General features: G+C 40.1%; 1 protein-coding gene across 2 annotated transcripts; it reads right to left on the bottom strand.

Annotated features, from left to right (window-relative positions):
- Positions 1 to 1,893: 1,893 nt before the first annotated feature.
- On the bottom strand, positions 1,894 to 22,150 carry LOC106484596 (fatty acid-binding protein 5). Of its 2 annotated transcripts, XM_067290583.1 has the most exons (5): positions 22,048 to 22,150; positions 20,308 to 20,420; positions 3,330 to 3,502; positions 2,286 to 2,390; positions 1,894 to 2,152 (listed from the first exon to the last, which is right to left on the bottom strand). In XM_067290583.1, exons 1-5 carry the CDS (start codon positions 22,134 to 22,136, stop codon positions 2,102 to 2,104), a joined length of 531 nt encoding a protein of 176 aa, XP_067146684.1. In that variant the 5' UTR covers positions 22,137 to 22,150; the 3' UTR covers positions 1,894 to 2,101. The 2 variants fall into 2 exon arrangements, with proteins under 2 accessions (XP_067146684.1, XP_067146685.1); XM_067290584.1 differs by lacking the exons at positions 20,308 to 20,420; positions 22,048 to 22,150 and adding an exon at positions 6,108 to 6,226.
- Between the last annotated feature and the right edge of the window lie 3,602 nt (positions 22,151 to 25,752).

Here is a 25,752-nt window from a genome sequence, read left to right as displayed (position 1 = left end):
GTGCCTTACGGTATCTAAGATAACTTTTTATGTGTGCCAAGAATGCTTACAATGTTTTTCTTCCATTCAATGTCAAACAAAGTGGGATTTCCATGTGCCTTTCTATCACCAGGGCACTTTAATGGCCTATCTCCTTTATCAGGCCGCCTATTTTCATGTCACTTGTAGAAGAATGATTATGTTTGGGCCATCTAGCCTCCATTTCACATGTGGCTGAAATCAGAGAGCATATTCAAAAAATTAATAGAGGGAAATGCGCGCACACACACACAAACACAGATTTTATAAGCCTTTTTTTCCCATAGGAAATCGCTCTAAAAGATACTCTTCTGCCTTTTGCTTTACAAGAAATGATCTCATTGTAATCAAAACGGATGTGCTATAAAAGACATTGGAAGCTTTTTCCATCCAAATGAAAGATAAACAGTTAACACTATGCAGTATCAGAAGAGTAAACAGGCAGCAGTAAGCGATAGACCAGTGACCCCCAAAGAGGGTGTAATGCACTGCTTAAAGAAGTAACGTTGTTTCTTTTGGAAGGGCAGCAGGTTTTTCCTATTATACGATGGATTGCTGCATTCATTCTCCTGCTACTGTTTAGTGTATTTCTGATTGTAAAACAAGTTCCTTTTCAGATCAAATTGTTTTCCATTGTTTCTTGTCCAGCGTACTGGAATACCATACAGGCCTTCAGGGTTCACATTAAATCAGGAAAAATACAAAATAAAAGTGATATAAAGATTGGCCAACTCATAAAGGAGAAGTTAAGGGGCAAGAAAGATTTTATATAGATGAAAAAAGACTGTAAGAAGCATGCTCCATCTATACATGCCTTCAGATGTAGATAGAAGGAATGATTCATAAATACTCAGGAAATTATGAAAAAGATAAATGATTCAGTTTCAGGAAAATTCACTTTCCATATCTGGTAAGATGAACATAGAAACCAGACTTCTCACCTGCATTGAGGAAAGCTCAATAACATGATATTTACATGGAGCAACTAAAATATCAGTAGGGTTGAAGCAGCAATGGATTTTGCAGTGACTAATGCTGCAAACTGGACTATTCAGCAGACTTCTGAATCTGATAGTGAGAAACCTCTCCATCACCTGTTGCCCCGCAATTTTATTTATGGGACTTTGTCTGGCATGACAGAACTTCACCTAAACTTTGTATTTCAGTCTGATCTGACATGTCTTTGGAAGAATAGTAGCGTCATAGGCTCCATTTCCCAACCAGTGTAAAAGTAATACTCAACACACTGATGTTTCTTATTTATTATGGCACTTTAAAGCATATAAACTCCATTTCTAGCCCATTTAAAAAAAAAGGCTTAAAATTTAAAGGCAATATTTCAATAGATTTTGGTTAAGAGTTTTCAGAATGTTACTAGACATTACTAGACTAGGAAACAAGAATTTTGCTAGGAAACAGTGTTCTCAAAATAACACTTCCTTTCAGCAAAGCACTTATGTATTTAAGTTAATCATGCCAGTTGGCTCACTAGTATATTTTTTTTCCAGGTAAGAAATTTCTTGACTTGAAACATGAAAAAGAAAAGCAAACCTACCCCTGAAAATGCATTCCTTTATTTAAATATCAACCAAGCTTCTCTTATCTATACCCACCCAATTCTATTTACTTTGTAGCCTGCAAGATAGAAACAACTCCAGAGATGGAACTCTGAGTGGTTTTTCTATTTCAGTTTACTACCTTATCAATTAAGGATGGGAAGGCTGGTCAAAATTCAGTTTGCTATTAACCATTCCTTACCATTAGCAAGAAGATATGCACTGTCTTGAACTGAACCCAGTGGGGCCTAAAACCAAACTTGAGTTTTTATAAAAGCTCACTTTAAAATTCCACTATAGTAACAACATTTCCACTTCATATATTTGAAAATTTTATTTAATAGCCTCGGTAGATCAGAATTGTTACATAATAGTTACATCATGGCTTTTAAAAAGGATTGCACACAGCTACTCAGTCCATTGAAATACTAGAAAACAGGGAAAGGGAAAAAATGGAGTATAAAGGAGCTCTGTCCACTGAACTGAGTTGTCTGTAGCAAGTTCCTACTGAATATGAAGACTTGTCCTCATGCTTTCTGGTAGACTCTAACACACTTGACACCGTTCATGTTGCATTCCTGGAAGAAATGAATTCATTAATTTGCATCAGTGCAAAATATAAGGAAAGAGGCTGCAGCTAAAAATCTTAGAGTTACATGTCAGGCTACTAGCTAGCAGCACTCAGTGAACAGAAAGCAAAGCTGAACTCACCACCACCAATTGTCCATCCACTAGTTTCCGTGTTATTATGGTTTTCTTGTCACCCCACTCCTGTTCCTGAATCAATGACCCATCATCTTTTAAGCTGACAAGGGTCTGAAAAAGGAACCAGAACATTAATATTTTACCCATGGTACTTGATGAAGGCTGCTTTCTAACACCCTATTTCAAAGGAAAAATTCCCACCCCAGTTCATTCAATAGTAATTTTGCCATTGACTTCTACAAAGCCAGGATTTTATTCCAAATTTTTAATTGATCCTGTTTTTACATTATCTCACTGCTTGTTCAGTCACTGCTCTGACACAAGCCTGGATGAAGCAGGCCTCTGACAGTATGCACAATTTCAACTAACAAGAGCAGACACTTTTCTCTATTCATCTCTTTGTATACGGGCTTCAAGCTTTTGTATCACATTTATCTGATCTTGCAATAACAGATGAATTGCCAGTGTGTGACCAAAAGGGGGGAATGCTACACAGAAAGCACTCACACGAGGAGGTGAAAAGAGACATATCTAAGGTCTTCCTTGTGTTTAACCTCCTCTGGTATGAATATTCTCCCTACTTGGGCCTGGGAGAAGCTCTTTGCCTTCCAAAACTGGAGACTGGGGGCTGTGATTCACGTTTATGCCATGTGTATAAGTTATCTGACTGCACACTGAAATAGATTCTTGTTATGCAAATACGAGGGAATGAGCAGTAAGGTTTACTGTAGGGCTGCCTCTGATTAAACATCAATGGGATTTTTTTCCCATTGGCTTCAGATAGAGGCATTTGGCCTTTAACATGGATTTAGAAGTCTGCTAGTTTATTAGCACAATGCTTGTCTTATATTATTAGTTTCAGCATTCTCCCTCTTTGCAGACTGAAATCAATTTGTTTTTCTGGATTAAGCAATGAGACTTACAGCAGCAGCTGCCCATCAAACAAAGCATTGTTAATATGAGCATCAAAACTGTTTTTTAAAATATTATCTCTATCTGTGAATCACCCAAAGGATTGGTTTTACTCAGTAGAACGCCTAGTACACTGACCTGAGTTTTTCTGCCATCTAACGTATTTTCCTCAAACTTCTCACCAAGCTTGAAGCTGAACTGTGAAGTTTTAAAGGTGCTTTCTGTTTTTACAGTGATTGTATCTCCATCCTTAATAATGTAGACATCCGGTTTGGCCACACTTCCCATTTTTCTCATGGCCATACCCACACCTGCAAAGCAAGAGAAACAATATCAAAGTCAGTTAAACCCTAAGGCTCAGGTCGACCAAGAACTCAGACATCTAATTTCCATTTAATTAGGCACTTAAGTACACTTGAGAACTAAAGCTCAAGAGCCACAAAGAAAGAGGATGTTTTTAATTATCCATTGACAGGGAAGGAAAAAAGCTTATTTGCAGGGTTACTGTCTTGCTTGGTCAAAGAGCTAAAGTTAAATCTATTTTGCACTCTAGAGGACTAGCAGCTCTCAAAATTCAGCATTGAATTTTTACAAACATAAATAAGCAATAATCAGGAAGACAAAAGCAACAATATAAAACTTTTCCCTTCAACTTTTGAATGCTTTAAAAATTCTGCAGACAATTTTTAGCTGACAGATGAATCCACCTGCATATTTATTTCAGCTTACTTCAGATACCCCCCCCCTTAGTTCTGTACAGAATTTCGAATATGCTGTTTTTAAAATTTCATCTTCTACATCCAGTATGCAAAGTAAGGAACTCTGAGAATACTCCTTTCAGCAAAATAGTGTTCTCAGAGCTTACATACACAAACACACACAAGGACCTTTGCAACATGACTCAAAATTCAGCACAGTAAGAGTATCATCTTGAGAGAGCAGTCTTCAAAACACTTCACCAGAAAAGATTCACCCTGCTTCAGCCCCTACATGTACTGTTCAAGTGTTTTGCTTGAGTCTCTTTGATCTGATAGATGAAGATAGATATAAATAAGAAGGCATATGGGCAACAAGCTGGAATCCATCAAACTGGAAAGAGCAGGTCTGAACTGAGAATGGATAAGCAGCCAAATGGAGCAGAAAGTGCCACCAAGTAAGCAAAATCTGTGCTCTGCAGCTAGGGTGGTTAGAAAACACTGTCACATACAGCACAGTGCTCCCCTGGAGTGTATAGGTTATTTTGGTGAGGGCTGACTCCACAGCCCAAAGATAACAATTTTCTCAGGGGTGTAAATGAGAAAATAATGTCCATAACAAAAAACAGTCCTCCTCAATCCAGGTTTTCTGATTGGAAGTGAAAGTTATCATCATGGCAACTCCCCCTGCCTTTGCTGGTGTCCAGTGCAAAGTATTCAGTGAGTTATTTCATCAGCTGCGCCTTGGAATCCAACTAAACAGATGAGCCACATTTTTTCCCCCCAAGCTGTGTATTTTTCCCATATGGCAAATAGTAAAATTTAAAGTTCTTCACACTACCCTTAAAAATTCTTATATGCAGACTGAGCAGAACCTGCAGAACCTCATTTACAGTGCATTTTGCTAGGATCAAAGGCAGAGGTTTGTGTAAGCAGTCAGCAAGGGTGAGATCCAATAAAGGACTGGCTTCTAAAGTGTGACTTGAGGTAAATTCAGTTGCCTAAATTGTAAAAAAAATAAAAGTGACTTTAAGATTGGGATCTAAAAACAAACAAACACCACTCAGCTGCTGCCTACACATGGGAGGTGCTCAGTGGTTGCAGTGCATAATTTCTACTTTGAAACTGCAACTGACAACCTGGCAATCCTGGCTCATCAGACGTGAGCAGTGTGGCATCACCGTGTGGATGAACTGAACTGAGCTTTAAAGTCTCACTTGTCCTCCACCAAAGTCTTCCAAAAGGCTCATTCTAGAAGGCATACTCAGATCATACCTAATGCATACTGATAGGCTTCTCACAAAATGCAATTACAGCCACCGCTATCTGTAGAGTGTAAATGCAGTGATGGTTTTATACTTTACATGAAGAATGTGAGATCTGAACTCCTTCCTCCTCTCCCTCCAAGGAGATTCAAGGCCACATTTCCCACCTCTTGAGAAGGTAACCTAGCTTTCCAGAGTGACTAAAGTGCAGAAAATAATTCAGGATTCACAGGGCTACACACAGACACTACAAGGTTTCTGTAACCTGTTGGCAGGATGCTCACAGGAAAGGGGGAAATCTCAGCTTTCAGAATAGGCTCCTGGCATTGATTCTGTACTTTTTAAAGTGCCTTAGGGTTACAAAATACATAGCAACCTGGAAGTGGGGATAACAAGCCAGGACTACCCCGTCTCAGATAAGGGTGCTGCACACAGAAGAATACAAATCATCTGTGGCAATGCAGCCAGCTCTCAGTTACCTACAGACAGTTCATCCAGTTCTGATTTATCTCTGTCTCCAGTGCAGAGACACCTGAGCTGACTCCCTGGAAAACCAGCTCGGGTTCAGCAGGTCTGACTGTCGCGGCAGCCACACAGCGCGGTGACAGCGCGGCTCCGAGGCAGGAGCAGCGCCGGCGAGGAGCCTCCAGAGGAGCCTCTGCCGCGGCCGGGGGGCGCCTCGGCGCCCCATCGCTAGCGGAGGAGCGGGGAGGCGCCGGGGCGGCGGGACCCGCCACCGAGCAGCCCCCTCGCGCTAAGGGGTTCCCGGCATTTAAGGCGGGGAGCGATGCCCGCCCCGGGCGCGGCGGGGTCTCGGCGCCGCGCAGACCTTGGACAGAGGCTCGGCCGCGGCGCCGGGCTCCCGCTGCCAGCCGGGCGCGGCCGAAAACAGCCCCCGCCAGCCCTGGCCGGGGGGCAGCGCGGCCTCCCTCCGGCTGCGCCCCCTGGCTCCTTACCCAGCTCTTTCATATAGTCCTCAAAGCCCTCGCTCGAGACGAGGCACCATTTGCCTAAAAACGCGTCGACGGCCATGGCGGCGGCGGCGGCGGCGGCGGCGGCGGCGGCGGCGGCGGCGGCGGCGGCGGCGGCGGCGGCGGCGGCGTCCCCGGGGAGGCGCGGCGGCAGGACGCGCTGTGCCGGGGCCGCGCCGCCTTTATAGCGGGGCCGCCGCCGCCGCGAGCCAATGGGGCGCCCGGCGCGGCCGCGGCCGCGGCCCCGGCGCCCTCCCGCGGGCGCCCCCGCCCGGCCCCGGCCCCGGCCCCCGGCAGCCCCCGCCCGGCCCGGCCCGGCCCGGCCCCGCGGCGGCAAGAGCGGGCACGCCGTGCCGCGCCGCGCCGCGCCCCCGCGCGCACGCACATGCAGCCAGCGGGGCCCCGCGCCCCCCCGCACCCCCTCGGTGTAGCATTTATTACCGAGCTGCCGCAATCTGTGTCTTCTCATCTGCACTGCGGCGCACCGGCAGGGATCAGGCAGCGCGTAGGGACCGGACAAAATTGGGGCCTTTTACGCAGGTGCTTGCAGTACATGGGAAAAATCACGGCCTTAATGCAGGCTCCTTCCTCAGCACTGGAAAAATGCAATTTGCTACCTTGGTCCCAGCGTGTGTTAAACTACAGCGCCCTGATTTCTGCTTCTTAAGGGAAAACGCAGCAGTAGCTGTTCATGCAAACTGACGCAGAAGTACCATCGCAAAATACACACGGTTATTGGGCTCTGTGAGATTTTGGCAAATCTTTTGCCCAGTTCTGCCCAGTGAGCAGAGAGCAAGCCACTGTCGTGTTTTCTGAAAAAAGCTACTACTTCTAAATCACAACAGAATTTCCAGTACCAATGTATCCCAAAGATGACGTTTCCATCACTGGGGTTATGCTGATATCTGCCTCTTTTGGCTATGCATCAGAACAGATGAAACCCAGAGCAACTCTTGACCAGGAAAAAAAAAAAAAGGAAGATATGCTTAGTGCCTGGATTTTTTTGATGGAGTGGCAGTGGCCAGGAGTCTGGGATAGGGATGTCAGAACTGGACAAAGACAGCAAGGTCTCTGTGCTGGTTCTAGATTTTTGCAACACCAGAAGCTGACATGAATCTGAATGTTTTGGTACACTAAAAGCAAGAAGTATGGCTTTCTCTTTAGACTCTATAGTGATGCAAGTTAGTAAAGCTAAACTGAATCAGTTAGAAGCTTCAAAACTTTATAGAAAAGACCAGATTAATATACGCTAAATAATTAGCTCATTTTAAATAGTTTTTTTTAAATCCTTCTGTTTAACTATCCTCCCCTACTGAGCTGCCTTTAATTATCTTTCACTTCCCTGACTCTATGTTTTCTTTTAATATGCAAACAATGCTATAGCATCTTGTCATAAGGCAGCAAGCCACGTTGCTTTTTTTTTTTTTTTTTTTTTTTTGTCATTAAATAGGTACATTGAAACACAAGACTTTCAGCTTCCTTCCACTTTTATCTTTTTTGTGTGTGTCTTGCACAAGATACTCCGGAGCAGATTTTAAATTAGGCTGATATTTACTACCTAATTCATGTTAGCAGAACCAAAATGCTGTCTGCCCTGTAGTTCTTTTCTGGTTGCTTTCAGAAAGGATAAATTAAAAACAATTAGATTAGGGATCAAACAGAACCATTTTTTCAAGAGTTAGGAATCTTCAGTCCTGTAAATTGGGGACATTAACTAGAAATAGAAATCTTGGCTTTAATCCATCTATGCTAGCAAAGAATTTCTGATTCATATTTCTGCAGTGCTGTCTGCAGATGGCTTATGATATGCAAATAGTATTCAGATATAGGTGCTGATAATGCAACAGAAGATGAAAAATCCACTATTTCCATCTAGTGGTGAGACAGTATTTCTTGATCTGAAGTATACAGAGATCTATCTATCTACCTATGCAGAAGGTTGCTACATTTTTGAATCCTCCTAGAAAACTTTTGTTTTAATTCATTTTCCTTACAATTTTTCAAGTCTACACATATAAGTTCATATAAGATTATTTTTTTTTCAAGAATAGAGAATCTTATCTCTTTTTTTTCTGAAAAGTTAACTTCTCTCTCAATTTTTACAAAAATCTAATGTTTTGCATATTAATTCTGTGATGAAGGGGACTGTCAATGCCACACCTTGAAAATTCTTTGAAACAGAATATAGTGCTGAAATCTGTGGTATTCACACATCAAAGAAAGTCTGCTGAATGTGACCAGAGATGTATCCTTCTGGGTAAGATACATGACTGTGCTACAAAATATACTTTATTTTTTTACTGCGACAGTATATGAATACTGTGTATTGGTCAAATACTTTTAAGATGAGGGGACTCATTTGCCCACTTTGGGAGCAAAAATAAAAAGATTAGATATTCAGAGATGCTTAACCCTCTGGTTAAGCCTGCCTGATATGAGGTTGACATCAAGGTCAGGTGTTTCCAAGTGTCATGTGTGTATTCGCCTTTCCTGTCTAGATATACCCAAACAGAAGCAGCAAATAGATATATTCATGCTGGAATACATTAAGTTTGTATGCTATATATTACTGTTTCAGTGCAGACAGCTGAAGTTCTCCGAGAAAAGTATTGTTTGTCTCCAGATTAGACCATATATCGTCCAAGAGAAGCAGAATCAAATTTACACTGAGAACTGTAAATTTTCCTTTGAAAATTAGTTGCACGGAAAACACGTAGCCACAGTGAGAAGCAATCACCACTTTGGCAGTTTGGGCCTGCCAGAGAGAATGTTTTCCCAAGGTAGTCAAGCCCTTGAGTCTTGTAGGAGGGAGGATATTACAGTCCTTTATTACCAAGAAGTCCTTTATTGCAAAGAAAAGGGCCAAGGGAAGAGTGCAAAGTTCCCCTGCTTTGGGCAACTGTGCATAGCTGCGCTATGTTTCATCTGACAGGAGAGTTGGGAAGCTGTGGCCAGCAGTGCTTGAGGTTTCTCTTCATGTAGCTGTAGCTTTACCCATTGCATGCAAGCCAAGCCATATTTTGTCTTTAGGAGTCATAATACCTGCTGCTTGGGCAGGGCAGAACACCACCTCCTCTTCTGCAACATATTGCTGATCAGGTTACATAGGAGGTGTAACTTTTCCCCTAGACCTTTACTCATTAAAATGTCCATATCTGATAGAACCATGCTTTGCCTTGTTGTGTAATAGGGAAGATCTCACCTTCCTTCTAGTACACGTATACTGTAATGTATCTTCTCTAAGTGCCAGGCTTCTCATAGACAAGATTACCTCTTAAGAAAGCTTTGAGAAATTGCCAGGAAAATCGGACAGCACAGCCCAAATTTTACTCTTCAGCCTACATGTAGCTGTGAAAAAAATGAAAACAGCCTATGAATAATAGTTACTCACCCCCAAGGTATGGATGAGAAAAATTGCAGAGGTAGCATAGCTTTGTTTCTGTTTCCTTATTGTACAAGTGCAGTTTTCCCTTCCCAGCCATGTCATCGTTGGGCAGACATGATGAAACACGTGTTATGGTTGCGTATAGTCACATAGCTGGCACAGGTGAGCTCAGGAGCTCCTTACTTGGGCAACACTAGACCAAGGATTACGAAGCAATGCATGAACCTACATGTTTTCATTTGTATGTCAATATGCTCAAGATCTTCTAGTGTGGGGGTATTTCATTACCTCTGAGACAAAACAGCTGTGCATATCCTGGGTTTTTTACAATGGGCTTTGTGCAATAAATCTCAGTTTTCAAGTCAAAACAAAGCTGTTTTACGCCCCAGCACAGGCTTAATCTTAGGTGTTGGGGTCTAAGGAGACCTTGTGATGGATCTGGACATTGTTGTTTAGCCTGTCAGGGACAGGTTGGCTCTTACTCGTACACGTAGTGTCCTGCCATTTGGAGCCCTGATCAGAGCTGATGCCACAAAGTATTACTATAATGCAATTAACCTACCGTCAACCTCAGCATATGTTCTGTATGCGCTCATCAGCATGTTCACAATGAGTTTAAAGGGAAATGCTTACACTGAGGGCAAAATTTACTGCTGCAACATTGTGACAGCTCACTGGTTGTACCCTGCCCAAAATGACAGGGGAGGAAGCACAAAAGCCTGCAGTGAGGAGCTCCAGACTTCACATTTCAGAGGAAAATGACCTGATTTCCATTCTGTGCCAGCTCAGTGACATCAGATACAGGAGCTTGCATCTAATTTTGGAAGCTTTTAGAAATCCTCTTTATTTAGCAGCAGCATCTACCCTGAATAGTAATCATCCACACATCAGTATGACAATATTTTTATTTATCTTCAGAATTTGATAATCAGCATAGTCATAAAAATGTTAAAGAAGAGATTAGGATGATTATAAATTTTACATAGCTGTAGTCTGAGCATTGAAAAGGCCTTTGATCTGCATAAAGGGAAAACTCATTTGCAGGAGATATCTCCTTATAGAGGAGACTTTCTGAAAGACAGTAATCTGGCATGGCTTTTTAGAAAACTCAGAATATACAAAAACTAGCCCAAAGGTCCATAAATAAAACCAAATAAACACAACTTCCTTGTTCTTTCTGTGTGGTCTCAAACAATAAGGACATAAGGGCAAGGACTGCTCAGTCAAATGAATGGCAAACTGATTTAGAATAAGTAACAATAAAAGAAATATTTCTAAAAACAATGAGTAATTAGCTTATGAAATTTAGAATCACAAACCTGTCAGCTGGATTTTAGAAGTATAAAGTTCTAGCATTAAACACATATTTTTAATTGCATATTGTAAGTAGAGTTTCATTACTAAGGATATTATTTGACGACTGCAAAGATATAATCAGGAAAAAGTTTAGGCTATAGTTACAATAATTGTGCTACTTTCATTCTCAGGACATCGCCAAGGAGAGCATCACATATATAGACATTTGGAGGACAGGGCCTGCTACACATGCTCTACTGAGGAAGTGTCTTCTCCGTGGTCTGGAGGATTGCACTTTCCCTCTGGCATGCTCTCCCAGCCCCACAGTTCGCACTTTCCTTTCTGCACAGCCACACACCCGTAACAGCAGGGGTTGGGAAAGACCTCCCCTACACCCTGGTGCATTATACCTTGGCTGTTACCACAAGAAATGGGAGCTTGAGTCTCCCCCAGCTGAGGAGAGTATTGCATTTAGTGTCACCACAGCCTTGGAAAGTGCCCTAACCCCCTTCCCCACCTCTCAGGTGTGAGGTGGGTAACAAATCCCTTCTCTGGCAGCTTTTGGGTGAAAGAGGCTGTGACTGTGGCTTTTTGTGCTGTACAAAAGCTGTCATCAAGGTGTGTGAGGAGTAGCCTGTCTACCAGATCGGGTCTCCCAAAGGACTTTGTCCTGGGGTGTCAAGGGCTTAGGTGTGAAATAGATGCCCAGGGTGACACTGATGAAGGTCAGGCTAACTTTTGCCAAAGAGCACTAGCCTCCTTGCATCTGCCTATAGCCAGTGACAACAGAGAGGCTCTCTGGGGTGTAATTCAAATATTAGCTTCCATTTCTGACTCACCTTGAAGAAGGGACTTTCTCTTTCATGGACTGTAGAAAGAATCTAGGAAAAACCTTTTGGGGGCTAAAACTAGTCTTTACCACCATCCCATGCCCATTGCCAACACACTAAGTCTGCCAAGCATATTAAGTACATGACTAGTGTTCAAAACACCTCCTTCTAAAAAAATCCTTGCCTCTGGCATCTCAGGCAGCTGTGCAGGATAGGCAGGTATTTTGCTCTTCCAGACCTGAAAAGCCTCGTTGTATTTGGGTTTATGTTGCTGATTCTTTCTCTAGATCTGATCTCACATATCTAACATCAGAGAAAATGTGTAAGGAAGTAGGAAATTACGTTGCAGTTCCCCGAATTTTTCCTCTGCTTCTGCCACGAGATAGTTCCTGATACTTTTTCTTGTTGCATGTGCATATATAGTAGGGGGCAGTCTAACTAGATACTGAGCTAACTTATGTGAAGGAAAGGAAGAATTAATCATCCATTTCTTAAATTCACCATTTCCAGTAAATACTGTAAAATCATTTGAGAAGTGGATTTGCAAGACAAATTCTATAAAGCCTGCATAGAAAAAAAGACTGAAAAAAAGTAATTTAGGAAGTCTGTGTATGAACTGTGTTTGAGATGACAAATTTGCCGTTTGCCCTTTTATAAGCTGGCCACTCTGTTTTTACAGTAAGGCAGGTCTTTGACTCCCCGCTGTTTCTTTATTTCATCTTGGACACCAGTTCCAATGAGTGGAGGGAAAAAATTAATGATGTATCTTACAACTTCAGCGATCACTTAGAGAAAATTTTGGGGAAAAGCACAACCTAGACAAAACAGTTTTCCTAGGTTACAAATAGGCTACACAGTTCCCACTTCTGTGAAGATAAAGCAGAGAGCTCACATCAAAGATACTTTGCAACCTACCCAGATGAAGAGATGTGTAAGAACAGAGGGACCTGTGTTCGAACTGTTTTGGTACCTAAGCACAGTATCATGATGAGCATCCACAAAAAGGGCTCTGAATAACTGTGTTGCATGCACAATGGAAAACTAAATATGCCTTCTGCTTCAGTAATGAATAGAAGTGCAGCCAGTATCCTGTCCTGCTACCTGAGCTCTTCTTTCCAAATGGGAAGGGAATCCCATGAAGTTCTTCAATGACTGCTCTTAACCAGATTTCCTACTACGATCTGCATGGCTGTCACATTCAGTATGAGAACCATATGCTATTTCCATACCTTTACTTATTTTTTTTCCATTTTCTGCTGCTGTCCCACAGTGGTGAAACAGAAAGATATTATTTTTTCCTTTCTGTCATTTTTATTCATAAAAATTCCTATGTACAATAAAGAAAGCAATACCATAGCCATGCCATTCATCATCTAGGCAGGATTTCACTCAGAAAACAGAGATGTTGCATTGTTTGCCAGCTTGCTGAAACTTAAGGTATTGGTTTTGATTTATTTTGCTGTAAATGGAGCTGCTTGTAGGAATTTATATAAAAGAAATCTTGTCTGTGCAGTTTGCTTCCTCTTCAACCCGAACATCTTCAATTTGGTATCCTTTAGGGTACGCTAAAAGATCCATAAACATTGAAGACCTCCTTTGGACAAAACAGAGAGAAGTTTTATTGTTTATGACATGTTCAATTTTTTCATGAGGTTACTAAGCAGCTATCTATAATTTTATTTTATTAAAGGAATGACTACTTTTAAAAAATAAATACTTAGGATATTTGTCATTTAGCTATGACTTTTGCATCTGTAAAATGCCTAAATCTTTGCTAGCTGTTTTATTTAGGTAAATTTTAAAAATAGCTTTACAATGTACCTATACTTTATTAAACTTTCTAATCTACTGCCTTAGTGAGAAGCCAAGAAATTCCAGGCATCAGCAAGAAGAAAAGAAAAAACAAAACCACTATACATTGCAAAGCAAAAAAAGGCAAATATTAACAAAGAATTCGATTTCCATATATTAATTGCCATATTTCTGGCCCAAAGATTTTTATAGAACATCTAACACAACAAAAATAAATGCATTAGGGGAATGAAAGTCACGAAGAAAAAGTGTGGAGGAGTCAAAAGAAACAGAGAAGCAATATGTGGGTAAAGAGAGAGCACATAGCTCTGCCTCCTGCCTGTCCTCCATACTTTCTGAAGAGATTGTTAGTCTACAGGTTATGAAAAACTGTCTATGAAGGACTTGGTCTTTCCCAGTTTGCTTCTATTAACTGAGCACTCCCTTCACAAACAGGTCTGCTACTTCACTTTTCTAGCTGTCATGTCTTAATAGAAACATTCTTTTTCTATGTTAGCAAGTCAAACTTGGCTCATCCAGTAAGGCACAATGCAGCTATCTCCTTTGTTATGCTACTAACTTCTGTTTGCAACACTGCCAGTATGGGTCTGCTTTAAATCAAGTACAGTCTCTAAGCTCACATTAATTCTGCTTTCAAGTACAATCTTTGAAACTTAAAATAACAAGACACAATCAAAACAGATGAGCACATGGGAATTTCTTCATCCTCACACCTCTAACATATCCCTGGTACAGTCTTAATTTTGTAAAATCTTGAGAAGACCAACTCAATGTAAAGATGATTTGTCGTTAAATAAAAGATGATCTGAGAGCAAAGTCATACCTCTAATTGCTTGTGCTGCTGTGGCCCAACATTTCTCAAAATATAGAGTGATGCTGGGGAGGAAGAAGAGAAGCAGCAGCAACTCCTAGGAACAAAGCCTCTAGGCTGCTTGAAGCTACTCTAAGTTCTTCGCAGACCACAGAAAAGGCTCAGAAGAGTGACCCAGGCCTTCCAGAGGGAGAAGGTACAAGTGGATGAGATCAAATATTATCAGGAAGGAAAAAGGTTACTAAGTGAGGAGAAGGGGAAAGGAGGGGAGGTGCAGCTCAGAGAGGAGCAGTTGATAAGTGAGCTGTCGGTCTGAAGGTAGCTCCAAACCATCCAGTGAAGAAGCAAGGGCCTTGCATCCAGGGAAACTGGCTTCACATTTTTGCTGATGAGGTGGGCAGTAAGACAGCAATTCTCAAACTATACTGGAGGTGTATGTGTGTATGGGGAGGGTACACATGCTTCATTACATCATATTAACTTCTTGGTCATTGAAAATTCATACAGTATAGCTGAGGAATTAGGAAAAGCCAACCAAAATTAATGCAGTCTTGCATATCCAACAGTTCAAATACTTGTGGGCAGTTTTCTGAAATGAGTAGGTGATGCCTTTTGCATGTTGACAAATCATAGTTATCTATTAGACTGCATCACTTCTAAAAGAATTGAAAGAATTAAAGCATCTTCCACTCCTCAAGTGCATAGATGCCTCGCACCCAGTTTTTCCTGCAATACATAGCATGGAATTGCCCAAATTGAGACGAGGAACAGTATTTGCACTGGCATGTATGAACTAGCTAGTAGGTAAAACTCCATGTGGAAATGTCCAATAACATTGCTGTTCCTGCATAAATCTTTGTTAAAGACACTGTCATCTTTTTCTAAAAATAACATTGAAGATATTTTAAAAAAAGGAGTTCCCTGACCATCTATTGTTATCTGAACAGCACTTTCATCTCCTTTAGGATTATCTTCCTTACATGTTGACAAGAACATCTGCATCATTAGCTGTCTGTATGATAAACAGGTCTAACATGATTGAATGACCAGGTGTTAAAGGTCCAGATATTTTAATGTCATCATCTGCTATCAGAAATCCTACTCGTCCTACAAGGTGTGGTATTTGTATTTAGTCAACCCCAGTATTTTGGGGGGCTTGCTCCAGTTCCTCTTATATTTAGGCAACTGACCATGTTTTTGGTGGGGAAATTAAGAATTGTGGGTTAGAAAATAATAATGTGCAAAGTCAACGCTTGTCCAGCCTGGCTTTGTGCTGTACAACTGACCTTAATACCCTGTATATCCACACAGCCTAGACTGTGTATGTCAGTAAAATGTCAGAACAGCAGGTCACTCTGCTTTCAGTCACTCAGGAGCAGATAATGATGCTGATGTATGAATAGCACAGAGTAATGTTATTTAAATACTTATTCACTAAGTTTATTAAAGATTATCTTTAACATACTTGAAAAATACAGATGTACTTCTATCTACCTGGTACAGGGAAAAAAATTCTATGTATTAACATAACAATTTTCTCAGGCAGAGAACAACAATCAGAGGAATATCTCCTTGCCTGTATTGCTGTTCATATCACTTCAGTATTTAGTCAGTGCTGAGAATGCACCTCTTTAGCTTTTTTTCTTTCTATTTTATATGATTTTCTTTATTGCATATTTGAATGCTAGTCATACACAAAATATGAGAGTTTTTCCACTGTAAATTGCAGCTCACAGCAGCACACACAGCAAAGGGAGCATCAGCTGACCCCTTGTCCACTGAATTGTCAGTCATCTCTCAGTGACTTTATTATAGGCTCTTTGCCTAATCTAAGCAAAAAGGTTTGGCATCTCTGCATTAACATGCAAATGCCTAGTAAGATCACATCCATAGAGACCCAGATGCCTGTCCTTTAGACTAAATGAAAGTCACCTTTCTTCAACAGTGGAGAGGATTTATTTTGGCTGGAAAAAGCTGAACTAGGAGCTTCATTATTCATCTTTTTCTCTTCATAAACATAAACCTCAATCTTGGACTGATATAAAGACTAAGAGTAATCTTACTAAAAACTGATCCCTTTATAATCACTCTAGAAGTTCGATATTACTCAACCCTTGTTTTATTCTTTAAGTGTTTGCAAATGGCTTATTATTGGTTTTTAAATGTATTTAAATGCTTCATACTTATATGCAACTTCTGCAAAAGGTGTCTGACACCATTGTTGTATAAACTGTTAAAGAAAAAAAACCAAAAATCACAAAAATAAGGAGGTTATCTAATATCACTGATACATTACTGTAAGAAGGTTTTTGAGCATGCAAATATGTAATTAATTGGGGAATGAATTAGCAATTCTGCAGTGCTTTTCCACTTGATCTATTCTCACCTTCTGTGTAAGGCTTCTTCAGGTAAGGACTCTTCAAAGTCAAGCTATACAATATTCTTTTAAATGGGGAAAAAAAAGAACCAAAAATCTCCTTTGAAGATCCATTCTTCTTTCTGGTCCACTTTCTAAGATGCTCTTTTAGCTTCACAGGATTTGAAATTCTTTCAAAAAATTTCAGACGTTCTCAGAACTCCTTCCACCAGGACAGAGCTCAGCAGCGGGTTCAGGAGTTCAGCATTCTGAGACCACTCCATAAAGATGGTGGCTTAATAAAAGAGCAACAGACTGGTATTCATCCCAGATTACATAATTCAAATATATTGCTCTCATGTCCAAATTTCATTGATGCATCTGCCCCAATCATCTTATCTTACCCTCTTCTTTTCATCTATTTCTTCCAAACACACTGAAGAAAAGAGGCCATCGTAAAATATCACAAAATCTTTAGCACAACTCTGCTTCTGCAACATAAAGGTATTATCTTGACTTCAACATCCTGGTTAAAAAGTCGGAAAGACCTGCCTTGATAGTGCTGCTACATAATACGATGTTGCCTGAAGAAAGGACAGCAGCCATTTACAAATCTTTGCAAAAATAAAGTAAATCTAGTTTTAGGGACAAGATTTGTGTTCTAAATCTGCAGCAAAATTACCTTTGGAAATACATGTATTACAATTTTGTACAAGTCAGGCATCTGATTAACAACAGGTAGGACTAATAACTCAACTCAGGACTACACCTTCTGATTCTAGAAACTAGATCTTTAATTACTTTTTCATTAAGAACTGAACTAGAACAAAATTGATGCACATGAAACACCTGAGCAGTTGACACCTTCACCTGAAGAGCTGAGGAGAGATTACCCCTCCCACATCCACAAAACTCTGCAATACAAATAGGATTCCTAAACCCTTACTTTAATAAATAATAGGGTCGTATCTATAAACACAGTCATTCTCTTCCTTTGATCTTTACAGGATATTTAATGAAATTCCTCAAAACTGAGTGACAAAAATATTACAAAACTGAACTTCAAAGACAGCCCTTTCCTCCAACTGTCAAAACCACTAACTTACCTTTCCCTTTGAGATAAATTTTGCTACTTTTTTGCAGGATGAATAGCTTTACTATGTGGTCACAGTCCCGTTACCTTGTCACTTTAATTGCTGAGCTAAATTCATATTTAACAAATCTCACACTTTCTTGGAAGAGAGAGGAAGAAAAGGAAAAAAGAAAAGGACTACTTAGCAGCAGACAAGCAGGGTATTATAAAATCTATGCTGTGTATGCAGCTTGCCGCCCCTCAACTAAAGTCATTGATGAATATTTCAAAAATTTTCCTCAGATATCTACTTTTAATAATTTTCAAAGTTATTACTGCTCTAATAGTATATTGCATTCCACCCTACAGAGCATGTGTTAGAAATAATGTCTAAAGAGATCTGTTTTGATTTTTAACGTTTATTAATAACTAATGTCCATTATTTGTATTCATATGCAAATACATGTGATTTTAGTCCAACATGCAGATGACCAAGAGCTGGTTAGAAAGATGCACTTGCGGCAGAAGTCATTTTGACCCCCTAGTGTTAAAAGTTATGTTGTTCCAGTGTATTTTCCTTGAGGGGAAGAGGCAGGAACATTTAAATGGTTCATTCTGCTGCATGTTAAACTGGTCAGCACTTGGCCATCTTTCCCTTTCAGATTTTGTCACGTATGAGAAAAGCCTTCTATGCAGCCTGCTGCTTTTGACACATGTAAATGTGAACACATTTGTTTGGTTCTTCAGGGACTCTTCTTCTTGCTTTTCTGTTCTGCTTTAAGCTCTTTTGCATTACATCTGGAGCTCAATGCTGTTAACATTTCTACTGTTGTCAGGTTGGCTCCTTTCATTATCAGTCGCTCTCCATCAGCTGTAAAGGGAACAAGTTTTAAGAACTCACAAAGTCTAAGTCACAATTGCTTTAGGGTGCAGTTCTGTCTCGTATATGTATATAAATCCGAACACCCTGTTCATCTTGTCTGATTAAAAAGTATTCCTTTTACCAAAGAATCTGGTTATATAACAACACTGTAAGAACAAATAACATATTAAATTGCACACAATACATACAAAATTTTTATTTCTGCATTGTACCATTAAAAATGTTTCTCTAGATATACCTACAGGGAAACATATATTTGATCAGAATGGCTCACCCTATGCTCTCAAAGTCATCTAACAGAAGGCATAGAAGGGACTAGAAGGCATAATTTCCACACATGGCTCAGCATTTTAGCAGCACATTGTATACAGTCTGTTTAACTTATTTCTTTAGCCAAAACGATGAATTGGTTGATGCAATCTGGTAGATGTAATTTAAAAAATAGAGAGCAAAAGGATTTTTAAAATTCTGAAAAAAATACTTTAAAACAGGGAAGGAGCATTAGAAATTTAGTGTAGTGCCCAAATTAAATATTTTATTTTTGAAACATTTGCAGATATAAGCCGCATATTCAAACCCATATAATGCAATGCTGTGCACAGCATTCAAGCTCCAGCCTCATATCTGCCAACTACAAGGGCTGTAAACTCTTCATTTGGAAAATAATCAGCTCTTAGAAAGTCAAGAGTTAAGAGCCATAGCTCTTGGCGTCAGTGAAATAAATTGTTTTGGTTTTACACTGTGAAAAACATTAAGCTTTACTGCTTAGGTCTTAATACATCAAAGTTAGAGACAAGAATGAAAAAGGCAGAGGCATGGGAAAGAAGGAAGCATAGTCAACACTGTAATGACAAAGCCAAGTACATTCAACACTCTTGACATTCCTACTGATTCACTAAATATATGAAAGTTCAAGAAAAGGATCAATAATAATAAAAACTTTAACGGGCTACATGCCATATTGGGCCATTAAGGCACAGCAGGAAAGAAGATGCAGCCAGGGAAGAGGACAAAAGCAGATTAGAGCCATCTGTTCACAGCCTAGACTCTGGGCTGCTTCCAGAACTGACAAAATTTTCACCATCAGTTCCCTACCTATTCATAGAATCACAGAATGGTTGAGGTTGGAAGGGACCTTTAAAGATCATACGGTCGAATATATATTCATTATACTTTCAGAGGAAACCAAGAAATTTGTCATAGATTAGTTGATCTCATTCTGTAAGTCCTTCTGAACATGAAAAGTCTTATCCCTATGAGCTGTTCCTTCACACTCAGTAAATACATAGCAAGTTACTCAGATGCATAAGCATCTAAAGCATCCAACTTTCTGTTCTTGAGACTAAGATGCCTCTGCCACAGACAATAAGATGGACAGAATGTGAACATATTTTTACATCCAAACAGAGCTACATTCACTGGAATTCTACCTGAGTTGCAAGGGGGCACAAGTGTGTCACTGCAAATGTGGACTCTAGCCTAAAATTAAGCCAGTATTTTGATCTAAGATCCACCAGATCTAACTGTAGTATGAAGATATATATACACATTTCTCTATACATTAGTCTGTTAATAATTCCCTTTTCCTTTTTTCTTCCTAACTGTATAACATATAGCTGTGGACCAGAAACAAAACAAAGCAACCACAATAAAAAAAAAAAAAGAGAGAGAGAAATAACAGTAACATAACAACCCAAATCTGGAAGGACTTTCTGTAAAGATTAAAAATGAACTCCTTACCAAACATAACATCTACAAGTGGTTCAGACCCATCATGTCTCACATCAGTAGTCACTTCACAGTTCCTGTTGGTGTCATAGATTTTTTTATGGTATATGCGTTGAAGAAATATTCTGAAAATAAATTTTAAAATGTATTCAGTATATTATAGACATTTCTATAATTAATTTTAATAGCTTGATGTTGCTAGCTGATCAAAGTATAAATAAAATAGGATTTTCATTTAATAATTTCAGACATGTACTTCTTATGAGAGAATCACTCTTAAAAATTCAAACAGACATGCTATGTGCTGATATGTAAAAAGCATACCAAAGAATTTTTCAAAAAATTCATGTATGCACTTTCTGCATTTCTCTCAGCTGGTTTTTAAATATATATTAAAAAAAAGCAGAATCAGCAAAGCCATTCTAATTTTTCTTTATACACCATTTACTTACCACTGTTTTATTGTTTGGGTTCAGACTGCATTTAGTTATTTAACAATATCTGTTTCCAGTAGGTTTCTCACATGCATGAAAACTACTCGACATTCAGTTGACTTAAAGACATTCTAGGTTAAGTTGTGTTAATAAGACCATTTTAACAGTAGATGTGTGTGTAAATCCATGGAAAATGACATTTTATATTCCTTCCATGCTGAACTGGCAGAAGTTGCATCACTCCAGAAGTACAATTACTTAGATCTCACGAGCAGCCAATTACCAAGACACAGCAGCAGCTGTTTCCTCCTTTCTCTCCCATTACAAGCATTTGGACCAGTAACTTTAGTCCCACACCTACATCCTCAGCAACTAAGAGAGCAGCATCTCCATGAGTAGATTGGAAAAGTTAAACACCTGCATTTACATGCCAGAGTCTATACTCAGACATGGAGATCCTCTACAAACCTGCTTAAAATTAATGCTGTGTGCATCCTGACAATGCTTAGCATAAATATAGCCCTTAAGACAAACACAGTGTCTTCTCAATCGTTACAAAATGTTAAAGTTCTGTCTAGACTAAACTAAACTATGAAGCCATGTTAAATGCAAGCCTTCAAAGACCAAGATCATGAAAGTTATATAAAGCATATAGCAGACGTAGAAGCTTGTGAAAGGGAAGTTCTTCTTCAAAGAATGAACAAAAAAAAAGGCCATTTTCTTACAGATTTGCTCCTTCTATGTGTTTTTTCTTTCACTTGCTTTAGTGACAGCAAACCACATGGTATGGCAGCAGCAGTAATTTTAACTGCTGCATTACTTCTCTTGCCAATGCAGTCAGGGCAACAGCTGGAGTGGTGTGGCTTTTACTCCATCCTTTTTATTTAGGGAATTACTTTTTGTGTTTCTAAGCGCACCTGTGAGAAAACCCTGCAAACATCGCTGTGGAGGAGTCACCAAGGCAGGGCTCTGTGGAGGCTCCTGGGGCAAAGGCCGCACTGGGGTCATAATTTTAGATTTTAATTTACAGCCTAACTATTAAAGAGTGCTACTTAGGACAATCTCAGTCCCGAAATAAATAAATAAAAGTATAAAACCAAAACCCTACGAGGATCGGACATATGAGGGGTGCTCTTTACACTGAAGCTGCGGAGGGAGCCCCAAGGCCCAGGGGGAGATGGCGACGCCCCCCGGCCGCCTCCCTCCACAGCGAGGCCCGAGGCGCCCCGCCGGGCGCGGCCCCAGCACCGGGGCGGCGGGAGGCGCCGCGGGGCCGACGGAGGGGCCGGGCCGGGCGGCAGCAGCAGCAGCCCCTCACCTCGTGCTCTCCACGTTGGGCTCGAACGGGCAGAAGCGGACCAGGATACTCTTCACAGGCCGCAGCGCCACCCGGATCTTGGACGCCATCTTCCCGCCGCCTCCCCTACTACAACTCCCAGCAGCCCCTCGCAGCAGCAGGAGGAAGAGGACGCGGGCGCTTCCTCGCCCCTCCCCCGGGGAGCTTCTGGGAAATGTAGTACGGGGTGCTCGCCCCTCCGGCCGCCATGTCCACCCCTTCCCTCGGCGGTCGGGAGGGCTCCCAGTGCCTGCTGCGCTGCGGGACTGGCTTTCGCCTGAAGCAAAGCGGCCTGATGGGGAAAAGACCCTCGTTGTGGGGCCGGGGGAGTGCGTGTACCCCTCTGTGTGCGCTGTATGCTAAGGGATGGGCTTGGGGGAAGTGTTTCCCCTCGGGGTGGACCTTGGGGAGGTGGAGAGCTGTGGTTGTCCCTCACGTGGGAGAAAGGATGCCCTGGACCCTTCTCCCAGCTCTCCAGGGCATGTGGGATGTTTCTCTGTGAATAGTGGCTCACCTGGGAATTCTAAATATGGCTCAGAGCATCAGGTAGCTTGGCTGCTCCCAGCTCCTGTATCCGTAATGCTAGCGCTGCAGTTAGCTTTATGCTTCTTTGCGCGCCCGAGGCGTGCAGAAGGCCGTGTGTCAGAGAGGCCTAAATCGGTCGCTTGTAATTCTCCTCTTCGGGGGGGTTTAGACTACTGCCCTACAAGCCTAATTTAATAATCTGAGGCACTCAGGGCTGTGCTCGTTTACAGTCAATGGAGGGAGTGAGACCAACCAACCAACCTGTCCTGACTCCACTTTTGACTACATAGCACTCGAAAGGCCAAATTTAGGCATGAATTTACATACCCCCATATAAGTGGTGAAAATACCTGCTGTGGGTATGAGGAGTCACTCAGGCAGAATCCATTGCAGTTGTTACTACCATAACGATTTTGCATTTAGCTTTTCCTAACCAATGCTTGATTGTGGATGTCCAAAATAACAGCCTTCTGCCCCATGTCTTTGGAATTATGACTTGATTCATATTTATATTTGTTCTGATGACATTCATTTTTTGTGCAATGTACTAAATGAAGTATAACTGGAACAATTACCATAGTGTATTCCTGTTGTTGCAGCTGCAATATTCTATGGGTATAAAAAAAGAGTAGGTGCATAGGTAGAGGTAATACTTTTTACTAGACTGGTAGGTACACTTAAGAAAAAATGTTTGTTTGTTTGTTTGTTTTTTACATTAAAGACCTTCTCTGGGATCTGAAACAGCTTGTAGGCCTTTGTACAGTTTAGAATTGTATGCAGAAGGTATAGGGTAAATCTTAAGGAGAAGATAGAGTGATTTTTGCATAAACTTAAGACGTGAGGTTGCTGAGGAAGTCTGGCTTTTGTTTTCTTTATGCTGATTCTAGTTCATATTAAGTAACAGATTTTGATATCTTCCAGAAGTAGTGTAATAGCCAATATGATTGGATAAACAAGGATATGAATGAGGATAAATGAAGGGTAGCCAATATGACTAAAGATAAGCTAGAGGCAATATTTTGGGATATATCAAGAAGTAGAGAGATTTGTTATAAAAAAAAAACAATACTGTGGAAGTGAATACATTTTTCTAACGGTTTAGATACAGCAGTTACACACCTAGTCTTGAAACAAAGGTTTTTAGATATTCAGGTATGTATTCATGTCATTCATATATTTTCCACTAGATGGCGGAAATCTCCTTGATAAATTGTTATAACGGTCTCATTACTTTGTTCTGCTGATGAGTATTGAGATCTTGTTATGGATTAGGTGTAGGGTGGAATAAACCCAGTAGTAATGGTATTTAAACACGTGAATTTCTGTGGAATGTTCAATACAAACCTGTGTTTCCAATCTACAGGGAATGCATAAAATATCTAGCATCCTTTGTAAAGCATAACCTATTTTTATTTATTGGAAGTCCTTTTTTAAATCACATAATCGTTGAGCAAACTTATCCTTTTTATTGAGATTTATCCAATATAAATGAAGTAGCAAAATTAAATTCAGAGGAATCAACACAGTTTTAATGGTTTTATTCTTACTCGTATATCTCATAGTCTTTGCACTCTGGGGAAAAAATATATTTCTGGGAGATATCTTTTGAAAGAAATCCCCTCTTTAACCAAAAATGGCTTATTTATTTTTAATTTTGCCTGAGTTAGATATGAAGGATCAGATCCAAAACAAGATAAATAGAATGTTTTATATTTTTGAAGCTAAACTTGTAACTTACAAAATTTCAACATAAATTTCTTAATTATAAAATGAAGATATTTACTCATTCTATTTAAAATCTGTAGCAAAATTTCCATCAGCTTCTATGGCAGCTTTACAGGGATAACAGCAACAAAGGAACGAGGAAGTAAGAATGATCACGGATTGTTCCAGGAGCTCCCTTCCTCACACTAGTGGTACTTACTGACCTCAAAATAGCATGGCAAAAATATTTTTGTATTTTCTCCTACTGTGTTTTAATAGTAGTTTCATGCAGAATGTGCTTAGCTTACTTAGCACAATTCAATGAAAAGAAAATTTTGTCTTCTCATTTCCACACTCAGATTGGTTAACATTTTAGCATTTATTGTCAGCAATAGAAGTTGCATCTTTCCTCTTAAGCCGTCTTTTTGGAAGAATTGAAAACCATCCTTTTGCAAAATAATTTTTAATTTTTTTTTGAAATCTGAAAGATTTGTAATAACATGAAAGAATATCTATTTGGTAACTGAAAAACTCTATTCTTTTCCTCCCTTAATATGATAGAATATATCTGAAATGAAACCAAGGGAGCTGATGACTATGAGTATGAATATACTGAACTTGGATCCTCGCCATACTTGATGACAACCAAGTTTTTTTTCTACACTCACACTCAATGCAGAAAGTATAGCTTTGATAATGACCATTCTGGTAAAACAGTGCTAGCTTTTACAGTAACTAAATGAGATAAATAGCCATCAAAGTGACACATCTATTTAAAAAAGTTCCTTCACCTGCCTTTCAACCCAGGTGACAGTTAACTGTACTCTGTTGGACTGCCCTGGATTTAGACCAGAGTAACTCCAATTGACCTCTGAAGCACAATTTTAAATGCTATTTCAGGATACCTCATAACAACTTATCCATGAAAGACCTTGAATCAGTCCTTCCAACTCCAGCAAGTAATTTGGGAATTTGGGAATTTGGGAATTCTGAAACATTTGTATTTGAGACTGTTCTCCAGGGACATCCCTTGGAAGCTGAATGATTCATGATTCTTCTGCCTAGTGATAACCATACACATTTCCTAAAGCATAACAACATGAACAGATATAAATGTTATAATATCGTAATAGAAATAATTATAATATTCCTTTCACGAGGCTGATCTTTTTTTTAAAAAATGTTTTCTCATCCCAAGTCTACAGACTTTCATGTCATTAGTTTCACTGAAGTCTAGTCATGAGCCCACAGATGATTTATATCTAAGCAAGCAAAAAAATGCAGCAATTTTTTACACTCTCATTATGAAGACAGGCAGAAAAAGATTATAATTTTAGTTACAATCAGTGAATTTTCCTCTTTTCTCATTGCTTCTACCAGTTCTCTTAGATCCAGGGAGGATGCTTTTTCTTTTTGCCTTTTCCTTATTTATCACTTTCATTTTCTGTAATGTTTTCT

The sequence above is a fragment of the Apteryx mantelli genome, chromosome 2 (assembly GCF_036417845.1).
Source record: "Apteryx mantelli isolate bAptMan1 chromosome 2, bAptMan1.hap1, whole genome shotgun sequence".
Taxonomy (NCBI): Eukaryota; Metazoa; Chordata; class Aves; order Apterygiformes; family Apterygidae; genus Apteryx; species Apteryx mantelli.
This window is presented reverse-complemented; position numbering and strand designations above follow the sequence as displayed.